Source organism: Notolepis coatsorum (assembly GCF_963971535.1).
Source record: "Notolepis coatsorum genome assembly, chromosome: 17".
Classification (NCBI taxonomy): Eukaryota; Metazoa; Chordata; class Actinopteri; order Aulopiformes; family Paralepididae; genus Notolepis; species Notolepis coatsorum.
Window position 1 is genome coordinate 95,088,198 of NC_140181.1, and position 12,761 is coordinate 95,100,958.

At 43.2% G+C, this 12,761-nt stretch overlaps 1 protein-coding gene across 3 annotated transcripts; it reads left to right on the forward strand.

The window, feature by feature from the left end:
• The first annotated feature begins 708 nt into the window (after positions 1-708).
• On the forward strand, positions 709-11,650 carry ythdf1 (YTH N6-methyladenosine RNA binding protein F1). Of its 3 annotated transcripts, none has more exons than XM_084333881.1 (6): positions 709-1,109; positions 2,111-2,138; positions 5,787-5,908; positions 7,207-8,874; positions 10,396-10,440; positions 10,988-11,650. In XM_084333881.1, exons 1-6 carry the CDS (start codon positions 1,080-1,082, stop codon positions 11,012-11,014), a joined length of 1,920 nt encoding a protein of 639 aa, XP_084190007.1. In that variant the 5' UTR covers positions 709-1,079; the 3' UTR covers positions 11,015-11,650. The 3 variants fall into 3 exon arrangements, with proteins under 3 accessions (XP_084190007.1, XP_084190008.1, XP_084190009.1); XM_084333882.1 differs by having other exon boundaries at positions 7,207-8,865; XM_084333883.1 differs by having other exon boundaries at positions 5,814-5,908.
• Positions 11,651-12,761: the final 1,111 nt, after the last annotated feature.

Consider the following 12,761-nt stretch of genomic DNA (forward strand, 5'->3'; position numbering starts at 1 on the left):
AAGTGTACATCTAGACATTTATGACATACCAGATCTAGTAATAATAGAGTAAACGTAACTTTCGTCTCAGTAACAATGTTCATAAAGTGTTGAGTGCTACAGTGTAGGTTAGTTTATTAGGACAAGTGCATGACAGTAAGGTTAGTTAGGGTTCGATTTTTTTTATTTTTAATGGTTGAAGTAGTGAGTCTTCTTGTTTTTGTTGTTGTTGAAGTGTTCTAGGATGTTTCTCATCAGGAACAGATGGGTCGATGGTAGTTGCTGTGTTAAAAAGTAATTGTTCTTTCTCATTTGTGCAAACAGTTGTTCTGCAACTTGACTGTTTACATGTCCTGCAGTTTGAGGGACTATTATTATTATTATTACTAGATCTGGTATGTCTAGATGTAACATTACTGTCTATTTACAAGTTTACTCTATTATTACATGTCATAAATGTCTAGGTAACATTACTGTCTATGTACCTATGTAAACGAGACGAAAGTGAAGTTGAAAATGGTGCGCAGTAGTGCAAATACTTGTCCAGACCACTAATACTTGTCCAGACCGCCTCCAACCCGTCCAGCCTGGCTCTGCGGCTCTGCAGATACCCCCTCAATAAATAACTTCCGACGCTAGAAGGCCGTTGACGCGCCGCCGCGCCTCCTGCGTCACTGACGTAAAATTCCTTCTCCCAGACCCCGGATGTGAGGCTGCCATTGGGGGAAGTGAAAAGGGCCACCAAAGCTGGAATTTAATGGTGTGGGGGAAACAACGATAGTAATCCCATTGGATTAAATGCCGACAGTGGCGCCTTCAGCGACATTAGGGCGACGACAACACCTTAATTGGATCCGTGCAACGGCGAGGGTACTGTCGGAAGAATCGAACAGTGAAACGGGAGCTAGCCAGCGAGCTAACTAGTGGTGCTAACTGCACAGCTAACGTTACCTAGTTAAACACGGCGCAGCGAGGAACGGGCTCCAGCGAGCAGCTAGCCGGCCAGGCACCTCCGGAGAAACCTCAAGAAGACCGCGGGTTCGGTGCGAACACGTCTTTATCGAGGCTTCAGTCCCAATTTAACGCGTTTTGCTTGATGAATGATGTCTGCCACAAGCATTGACCCTCAGGTAAGTAAGCAGTTGAGATGGATAGTCTAGAGAGGGGAGGTTAGACGGGCGGGAGGCCAGGGAAAGGGGGGGGGGGGGTTGTGCATCCCAGAATGAGAAGGATGCGATGCCATCGATGCCAGGCTAACGAGCAGCTTTATTATGCAGCTATAGCGAGCTATTAGCCTGGCATCGATGGCATCGCATCCTTCTCATTATGGGATGCACAACCTGATTCTGAATCTGGTATGTCATAAATGTCTAGATGTAGCAGTACTGTCTATCTGTATGTCATATGTCTTATGGTGAATTGAAAATGGGGGACCCTGATGTAAACAAGACGAAAGTATTTCTCTGGTCTGCATCCCCTTAACAATTGTGTGTATTGAGCTGTACTGTACCCATTCTGCAATCTGTTAATAAAGTTTTCAATCAATCAATTGGTAAACCCTCGCTTAGAGATCCCAGGCCTGGCTCACATTCACCACGGGGGGGGGGGGGCGTGTTATTGTTTTGGTTGTTTAACTTGACAGTCGTTGACAAGACACGTCTCGCAGAGATGCTTGTTTTCTTTTTTTATGTGACGTTAGTTTATCTAGAAAGTTAAGCCAACAGTTTGAGTGTAACGTTAAACGAGTATCGTTGCTCTGTCTGTTAGACGAGTTACCTGATCTGATCATGTCACGTTTTAGTTTTATTTCACATATAAGGTACATGTACATTACAGTGACATGCTGGGTTCTGTATGAGCCCCCTGAGATTGTGCTTCATACTGTAAAAAGAATAAAGACTAAACACTATACAAAATATACAATAGACAAACTAGTCTAGCACAAAAAGTACAAAATGCTGCTTTTTTTAAATGCCTAAATGAGGTAGGGCCGATCATGTGTTCCTTGCGAGATGGTTATTTGACTCACGCCACCTGCATTCTGCAGTGAAACACGTAAGCATAACCAAAGATTGTTAATTAAAGGTCTCTTCTCCGTCTTTCACATGTTTACCCGGATATCTGCATCAAGACATCGAAAGGACAAGACGCTAGTAAAGGTAAGAAAATGAGTTTGCCTGTTTGGTTATCACGCATGCATTATCGTCAATAATTCCAGACAACATGGAGAGATCATGTAGTTTACACAATATCGTCTCATCAAAGTGCAGATTGCATAGCAGCAAACCCAAGTCTATAATACCAGGATCCTTTTATTTAGTTTCAGTCACTGTCAGGTGGTCACTGTTATGCATCAACAGCCAGTGAAGTACAACCATTGTGTACATTTAATAGACAAAGACTGGCCTATATAAATATTTCACATCACGACATAGTCATAGGACTATTTTGATCATTTGATGTATATGCCTGTTTGGTAAATTCCATAAGTCAAGAGGTTCAGATAAAGGAGTTTGGGCTGTGACACCACTAGTGTGGTTCTAGGGCGACATGACTACAAATGAATAAGTGAACTGTTTTGTGCAGTGTTACACCATTTAAAAAAAGCCGCCACCATAGGCACTTTAAAAGCATACGCTGACTCTTCAAGGCCCTTATCATTGACCACTGACTGTTTATTTCTAGTCCTTTTATTTAGCAGATCAACGTTTCAGACCAATGTCTGAATCCAGAATTTTAGTAGTAAGAAAATGCACACAAAAAAACAACTATACTCAACATCACACCTGTGGAGTGGACATATGCATGGTCTTAGTCATCTACATTATTACTCCAGTCCACCAGCGATGAAGTGATATTTGCATTTCATGCAGATGTGGTCTGGAAATGCAACAGTTAAGGTTTTTTATTATACCACCAGCATTCATAGAGTCCAAGATTGGAATAGATGTTTACAGCCCAAAGTAGGGAATTCATGTTTGCTTACTCATAGGAGGGGGAGGGGGGCTCCTCTGGAGTTTTCCCTGCATAATAAACTCATCTACAGCCTACTTGACAGACTAGCATACATGTGTTGGTGTTAAATATTTAGTGTTTTCTTCTTTGCATGTGCAGGGTCTAACATCAACCTTTTTCCTCACTGACCCCCAGTATGGGTCAGCGATCTACTGGCCCCGCACCAGTTTGCACTATCCCCCCAAACCATGTGATTCTGTTCAAATTCAACATTAATAAAGGTCTAATCAGTGATAGAAATGTAAACAAATAAAATGGGAATGGAGACATGTTTTTTGTTCTCGTCGATTTACTGAGCTCTCAATGCGAGGTTTACCACTAGACAACAAGTAGGTTAAATATCCGTGTTCAGTTGTATTTGCTGTATGTCTTGGCTGTAATTGTTTTACAATTTGTTCTTTTGACTGGCCGTCTGTTGCTCAATATAATTGCCAATAACAACACTTTTGTGTTTTAAAGAGCAAATACATTTCAGTTAATTTCCCGTTTTTAACATTTTCGTGGTTGTATACTTTATGTCTGTAAACTCCTACACTCAAGATACCACCTGTCTTATAATCTGAAGATGGGCATGTGGTTTTAAAGTGTTGTACCTGCATTGGACTAAAAGTCTTATAACAATCAGTATCTCATCAACCAGTACATACATAATGATATATATATGTATTTATTTATTTTTAATTGACATTGTCCGATGAGCAAAACAGATGTATATCAGTGAACATTGTATTGACTGATGATAGTAATTTTTTGAAGTTATCTGCATTGGTTCGATGATCACTCAGAACTCTGCAGATGTGAACAATCAATGATGATTCCCCGTATCTAGCCGTGGAGGTTGTGTGTTTTTGTTTTGGTACTTGCACGATGCCGTGCACAACAGCATTGAAATAGACTACAGAAACAGAAATATACATGGGCTATATTATTTTCCATTTGACTGTTTTCATGTCTTTAAAAAAAAATATATATATATATATATATATATATATACAGACCACATTATATTGATATTGGTCATAGCAGAGAATGTGTTATTGGTTATCTGCCAAAATGTCTATCAGCAGGGACCTCGTGATTACCTCATGATCATTAGGGCTACGATAAAATTAACAGATGAAGCATGACTATTCTTTATATACATTGTGATTTCTTAGTTCTTTTTTTCATCAATTCACTGCATAATATCTCTAACAACACAAGTGTTTCACTGAATCAATAAAATGTAGGCTACTTAAGTTACATTCTCTTTTATTGTATAAAATGGTTGCAAATAGTAACCGTTTTTTTTTTGTTGCAAAAACCTGCCTGTGGTTGTGAAATGGTTAACCCTTTGTCATGTGGCAGTGAAAGGGTTAACCTTCTGTATTGTCGCAGTGAAAGGGTTAACCCTTTGGTAGAGTGGTAGTGAACGGGTTAAGTGCAACAGCACACACTGCAAGCCTTAGTGCTCAATTCTGATTTATTGCTCAGATCAGATTTTGTTTGGCCAAGATCAGATTCCAGTGTGAACTTGTTACGCTCCTGAACTGACCCGCATGCACACATTAACAATAAAGAAGATGGGACATAAAAAAATAATTGTAACAAATGTCAATCTAGAATGACGTAAACGTTGTATGACTTGTTCAGACTGAGGTCGCAAACGCAAAAGATCAGACCTGTATCTGATTTAGGACCACACATCTCAAATCAGAATTGAAAAGATCAGATTCCTCCATGTGATCTGAGCTGTTCACACTGTCATGAAAGAATCACATCTGAGTCACATTATCCCTTTCACTGCCACACTACAGAAGGTTAACCCTGCCTTTACTATCACACTACCGACGGTTGGCAGTGAAAGGGTTTAACCGGCTGTTGTGTGGCAGTGAAAGGGTTAACCGTTTGGTAGTGCTGCAGTGAATGGGTTAATTTGTGCATGCGGGTCAGTTCAGGAGCGTAACCAGTTCACACTGGAATCAGATCTTGGCCAAACGAAATCTGATCTGAGCAATAAATCAGAATTGAGCACTAAGGCAGTGTGTGCTGTTGCACTTAACCCGTTCACTACCACTCTACCAAAGGGTTAACCCTTTCACTGCGACAATACAGAAGGTTAAGAGAGAAAAAAAAATCTGCTCTCTGCCAGTGTGAACCAGCCTTTGGCCTAACAAAATTAATAGTTGGTTTCAGGTTGCCGACCGACCCTGCCGATTTAGGTGCGACCCAATATATTTTATGAGTTTTTAGAAAAAATTATAAAAAAAAAAAACGTTTTTTTTTTTTTTTTTTTTTTTTATAAAGTTTCATAGAAATCTTAGTCAAACATTTAGTATTATGGATATTAAACATGCTGGCAGAGTACATGCATCCATGTTGTTGTGAACATTTTAATTAAATAAAGAAATTCCCTATCCATAGTCGCCGTGGGAAAGAATAAAATAAAAAAATAAAATAAAATAAATTCCCTACCTACCCATGGCCAAACTGACAACCAACCTGAAACCAAATATTAATTTTGTTAGGCCTTTTTGGAATGCAGATCTGGGTTTCCCCCCATCATGTGTATATACATGGTTCTCTGTGTCACGCCCACCGTAAATGGATTCCATAAACCCAGTGCGCCTCATCAGCGTTTCATGCGTTGCGCGCATAACGCTATTTCCTCCGCGTGCATCTCAACCCGCCCCAGCCACGCCACCACCACAAATATACATTACATATAAATACTAATGAATGCTGTTGGACTGGAGATAAACTTGTTTTCTTCATGCATGATTTATGTGAACTTTTTTGTGTTTATTTGATAGTGATTTACGGTAACCGTACTGTTACAGCCTTTCCGGTGTCGGTGCAGAATGGCTCCCTCCATCAGAAGGATACAGTCCATGACAGTGACTTTGAGCCATATCTCACTGGCCAGTCCAATCAGGTAGGAAACGGCCTGTTCATTCCACTCCTATGCTGTGTTTACAATTAAAAAAGGAACTCCACATTGATGTTGAATATAATGTTGGAACTTGATTTGTAGCTCTGTTAACTCATTGGGCGCCACCCTCTTGCCCCATCTGTACTACCTGGCGCCAGCGTTATTGACAAGCGATGTTTACAGACCCATCGTGTGTTCTGTATTATAGCTATGGAGACCATAGTATGGCTCATTTGACAGGCATTGTTCATAGTCCAAAGCACGAGACAGGATTCAGTGGCAGTGTATGATTGCGGCCTTATGCCCCAACCGGGACGAAGAGGATAAGTAAAGTAAGTAAGTTCATAGTCCATCACTGACATCACTAAAAAGTAAATTTCGACATACTGTAGTTTGTGCACTATTACACCCTAAACATTGCCCCTTTCCAAAATAATCCAGTCTTTTTTCATAGATTGCGAGATATGGTGCGTTATATAATAATAATCTTCATTTATATAGCACCTTTCATACACGGAGTGCAACTCAAAAGTGCTTAACAGAGACGTCTTCTTTAAACAAGTCAAGAAGAAAAAAACACTAAGACAAGAATACCATAAGGTCCATGAACTCAAAATAAATAATAAATGCATGCATGCATGCAACACAATATGCAATATGCCCAAATCGTTCTCCAAATCAAAGGTATATACCATGTACATAATTGTGTCTTCACAAAATCATCAAGGGGGGAGGGGGGTTCGTTTTAACTCAAAACTGTGATCGTCGCAAGTTTTAGGTCCGGTAAAATATGACACTGATCGGTAAAATAGACATATAATATACCTTACCTTAATAATACATTTTATTGGAGCCAGAAGGTACTCCTAAAAGAATAATCCCCAGGGATCCCATTGTGATTACTCATGTTATGTCTATACTCGTGTATACAGGAAATAGGCTTCAGGCGATAAAATCTCAGAGCGATCGCTCTGTCTCTGAGGAGGAGTCCTTGCAAAAAAAATCTGTCTCCACACCAAGCTATTCCAGTTAAAAATGTAGGCGATACTGCCACCTGGCAGGATTCAATCGTCATTACAATTGTAACGTAGGCAGATGAGCCAGGGAGGCCCAGAGATCTCCGGCAGAGTGTATAGCACGGGGATCAAAGAAAAAAGATCAAAGGATCAACACCCGAGAATTCTCGGGTTTTGGCACTCAACGGTTGGCGAGATAACCCGACTTATCTCGGGTATGGCGCCCAATGAGTTAATTACGCACAGTGTTCTTATACAACCTCCTTTTTTCATAAACATTTTCAGAATAACAGCTATCAATCCATGACTGACCCATACCTGTCCAGCTACTATGCCCCCTCGATTGGATTCCCCTACCCTCTCAGTGAGGCCCCGTGGTCCACAGGAGGTGACCCGCCCATCCCCTACCTTACGCCCTACGCCCCCCTCAGCAATGGCGACCACCACTTCATGCACGACACGGTGTTCGGTCAGCCCGGCGGGCTCGGCAGCAGCATCTACCCGCACAGGTTTAACTTTTTCCCCGAGAACCCCGCCTTCTCTGCCTGGGGAACCAGCGGGTCTCAGGGCCAGCAGACTCAGAGCTCCGCCTATGGGGGAAGCTACAGCTACCCGCCCAGCTCTCTGGGAGGCACGCTGGTCCCCGACGGCCAGACGGGCTTCCACAGCGACACCCTGAGCAAGGCTCCCGGCATGAACAGCCTGGACCAGGGCATGCTGGGCCTAAAGCTAGGCGGGGACGTGGCGGGCAGCGGCTCGGCCGTGAAGAGCGTGGGCTCCGTGATCGGCGGTGGCAACGTGGCCACGACCGTCGCTACGGGCAACGGCGGGACGCCGATCGGAATGCCCCCTCCCAAGCCCACATCCTGGGCTGCCATCGCCAGCAAACCCGCCAAGCTGCAGCAGCTTAAGACCAAGGCGAAGCCCGGGATGCCCATGGCTGGGGGAGCCCTGCCTCCACCGCCCATCAAACACAACATGGACATTGGTACGTGGGACAACAAGGGCCCCATTACCAAGGTGGCCCCTCCTCTGCCCCCCCACCACCACCAGCAGCAGCAGCACCACCACCAGCAGCAGCACCAGCAGCAGCACCAGCAGCTCCACTCTCACGCTCACCTCCCCCACGGCCTCCCCCCTCCCCCCCAGCAGTCCCTTCAGTCGGCCCAGTCCCTGGTGCAGCAGATGACCATGCAGGGCCCTCCTCCCCAGTCGTACCAGAACCACAACTCTGTCCCGCCACCCCAGACCCGCTGGGTCGCGCCGCGCAACCGGAACCCGGGCTACGGCGGCGGCGGCATGGACGGCGGCGGCTCCTCCTGCGGGGGGGGGGGCGTCGGAGGCGGCGGCGGCGCGGGCGCGCCTCCTGGGTCAGGCGTCGGGCTGGAGTCTCACCCCGTGCTGGAGAAGCTGCGCGCCGCCCACAGCTACAACCCCAAGGAGTTCGACTGGAGCCTGAAGAACGGCCGCGTGTTCATCATCAAGAGCTACTCTGAGGACGACATCCACCGCTCCATCAAGTACTCCATCTGGTGCAGCACGGAGCACGGCAACAAGCGGCTGGACTCGGCCTTCCGGGCCATGAACTCCAAAGGGCCCGTGTACCTGCTGTACAGCGTCAACGGCAGCGGGCACTTCTGCGGCGTGGCGGAGATGCGCTCGCCCGTGGACTACGGCACCAGCGCCGGCGTTTGGGCGCAGGACAAGTGGAAGGGCAAGTTCGACGTGGACTGGCTGTTCGTCAAGGACGTGCCCAACAGCCAACTGCGGCACATCCGCTTGGAGAACAACGACAACAAGCCGGTCACCAACTCGCGCGACACCCAGGAGGTCCCGCTGGAGAAGGCCAAGCAGGTGCTCAAGATCATCGCCACCTACAAACACACCACCTCCATCTTCGACGACTTCACTCACTACGAGAAGAGGCAGGAGGAGGAGGAGGTGGTGAGAAAGGTGATTATTTACTTTGACCCGAAACGCATAGAACAGACATATTATTTATCTTTTGAACAAATTGTATTGTATACTACTTTCCTTAACGTGATTTTTTTTTCCCCAGAGAAATGAATTTAAATCGAATTTTGAATAGTTGATTTAGATTCAAATGTATTTCCGTTATACAGCGAAAGTACAGTACAAGAAAAAGAATGTTGGCGTCCAACCAGAGTGCAAATGTATCAGTAAAGTGCAACAGTAATATCCAATGTACCGGTGATTAAACTGGGTATAAAATGTGTAAATTAGGAGTATAGTGCTAATCAGATGTATGTACAGAGTTGTAGTATTAATATGTAGTAGTGAGTGATGCAGGTTTAAAGACACTATGTACACTAGTGATACAGGTATAAAGACACTATATATTGGCCAGCAGCGTAACTAGTAAGAGTAGGGAAGGTATATGTACAGATATAGATATAGTATCTACAGATATGTATGTTATATATATATATATATATATATATATGGTAAGAAGAAACGTATATATATAGTATACAGCATTATTGTACATGCTGTCATTACAGAGTTATATAGGTTTATATTCCAACAGTTTTCTTTTCTTGATTATGTTTTTGATGGCTGTATAAAAAAAAAATCTTAGCGATAATTATTTCCTTCCCTGTCTGGCTACCTCACACCCAAGAGTTAAAAATAGTTTACAAACTAGGCAGTTATTAGGTAGGCAGTGTTCCTGGCTCCAAAAAGCATTGTTAATTGATACGTTAAAATCAATTAATTGCACGTGTCTCCCTGTGACATCACACAAAGGACAATAATTCTGAACAGCTTGTTTCGGCTGATTAATCTGAAGACTATTGATATCAGATATCTGCCCGATATGACTAAAATAGCTAGATCGGGTATCGGGGACTATTTTAAATATATATATTATATATATATTTCTTTATAATAAATAACAATTCAGTACATTTATATCTGTGTTCATTTGTTACATTTTGTTTCACTAAGTTAGGAAAGTAATGTTTTAAGTCAAGCCTGATGTTGCCTTGCACAAAAGAATGAGCCCAGTCTCTTCCACACAGTGAGGCATACAGTTTATTAATGGAACAATGGGTGTCTGATCGGTACTCGGTATCAGCCGATACCCAAAGCCCAGGTATCGGTATCGGGACTGAAAATGTCAGATCGGTGCATCCCTACTTTAGACCCTGGTCAAACGGCAACAAGTACCTATCTCATCTTTTCCCCAGCGCATAAATAACATTTCAGATACTAAGTTTTATACTAAAACCCATTTTCCATAACATGTCCCCATTTTCTTAAAGAATAAAGGATGACGATGTTTTTGTATATTTTTTTTTTGGTGCGTCTTTATTCATCTTTGAAATTACTGAAATGTCTGGTTTTACTGGTGGAAGATTTGGATATTTTCTTGTATTTTTGAGAGTTGATTTGTTAGATGTGTTTTTCGCTTTGTGATATTCTAATGGGGTTATGAATGTTTCTTCATGACAGAGCTATGAGCCCGCTCCAATACAGAACCGGTCCCGACTTGATCAGGTAAAGAACCCATACTCGAGTTAAGTTTGAGCTGTGTATTAAGACTGGTACAGCCTCAACTATTAGATTAGATTAAATTCAAATGTGTTGTCATTATACAGCACAAGTACAGTACGATGAAAAGAAGTTTGGCATCCAACCAAAGTGCAAATGTAACAGTAAAGTGCAATAGTAATATACAATGTACAGGTGATTAAGCTGGGTATAAGCTATATAAATTAGTACTACTGAGTAATGGTCCTAATCAGATGTACAGAGTTGTAGTATTAATATGTACAGTGATACTGGTATAAAGACACTGGCAGTAGGTCATACTGGCCAGCTACGTAACTTGTAATAGTAGGTAGGATATGTACAGATATAGATCTAGTATCTACATATAAAAAGGATTATATGCAGGTATGTACAGACAGATGTGGATAGATATATCCAGATGTGGATAGATGGATACTCCCCCCTAATGACATGCAATTCTAGTGTACGTTGATGATGTGATATTGTCGATCAGCAATGTTTCTAATTTGTCTATATTCTGTTCCTTTTTCAGGATCGCCAGAATCGGAGTAAACAATAGGAGACTGCTTCTTAATAAAGCTCTATCAACGGTTGTGCTTGGATGGACATAATGAAATTTAGATTTGAGGAAAAAAAGAAGATAAGAGGACATAAATAAATTGGAAACTAATATTTTTTTCTATTTAATTTTGGTGACTTTGGCCCATGTCAAACTTTAAGCCACTTGCTCTCCTGGTTCCCAGTCTACAAGATGTGCGTGCAGGGATGAAGCCAGTTCCACCAATCAAATTGCTTCATTGTTTTAATTTTCTTTCTTCTGTATTTTTTTTTTTGAAAAAAAAAACAACTTTTTCGACCTTTTATTTGCTTTCCCCAAACTCACATTATTTAAAGGAACACGCCAACATTATGGGAAATGCCAGAGTCTGACAAGAAGATGGATACCAATTTCCTCTCTGCGTTCAGTTGAAAGCTATCCGGCTGCTCCTAGCTTAGCACAAATGAATAGAAGCGGACATTTACATTTTACATTTAGTCATTTAGCTGACGCTTTTATCCAAAGCGACTTACAAGTTCTGTACGACAAGCCATCAGGAAGGGCACAACTCTATCAGCTGAGTAACAATGTACATCAAAGTGTTGAGTGCTACAGTGTAGGTTAGTTTATTAGGACAAGTGCATGACAGTACGGTTAGTTAGGGTTAGTCGAAGGGGGAGAGGGGGGAGGAGGAGGGGATGGCGGTGGAGAGAGGCTGGAGCTGGGGGCTCCTCTGGGTCTGGGTCCCAGAGGAGGGGCAGGAGCCCACGGCCAGGGGGGAGGGGGAGGAGGAGGGGAGGGCGGTGGAGAGAGGCTGGAGCTGGGGGCTCCTCTGGGTCTGGGTCCCAGAGGAGGGGCAGGAGCCCACGGCCAGGGGGGAGTCGAAGGGGGAGAGGGAGAGGGGGGAGGGGTAGGAGGAGGGGAGGGCGGTGGAGTGGCCCGAAATCCTCCAGAAATCCACCAGAAATCCTGGTGGCCTGGCCTCTGCACGTGGTGTTTGGGGCAAATTCCGCCCCCTCGGGCAGTCCCGAGTCCTCAGTTCTGGAAACCCAGCAGTGTTCATAGTTCATGTAAGACAGGACAGTACCGGTAGCCTAGCTTAAACTTCGGGAGGAGCGTTAGTTGGCCAACGCCTAGACTACCCATACTATCTACTTCCATTCGTCGTGCTGTGCTATGGTGCAGCTGGATGGCTTCCAACTGAACGCATGGAGAGGAAAGTGGTATCTCATCGTCTCGTCTCACTCTGGAGAAGACGGCAGGAGACGTTCCCATAACGTCGCCACGTTCCTTCATAAAATGAGTAACAGATTATCTGCACCCGTTTTTTTATTTTAATTTTTTTTTTTTTTTTATCTCTTGACAACATGCTGCTGACATTCAGTGACTGTTCACCTTGTGGTGTGTGCGTGTGTTGGAGAAATGTTAAGTGCTAGTATTGGTTATTAAGAGTGAACACTTTCTTGACAATAATGTCTGCTTATCTATATGTGGCCAGTTGTATTTTCAATAATCTGAAGGAGAAAAAACTTTGAATGAATGCCCTATTGCGCCACGTGGAGGGGTTTGTCTTGATGACTTGGTTTAGGATTTGTCTATGCTTCAAAAGTTTCTGTACGCATAGAATGGATCACATTTAACGGTTGTGACGCATAATGGTTAGGAAATTATTTTGAATAATTGCATCACTTTGGCTTTTCACTGTTTTGGGAAAAAAAGATAAAGGTAAAAAGAAACTTACGGCTTTTTTTTTTTTTTCATTATTGAG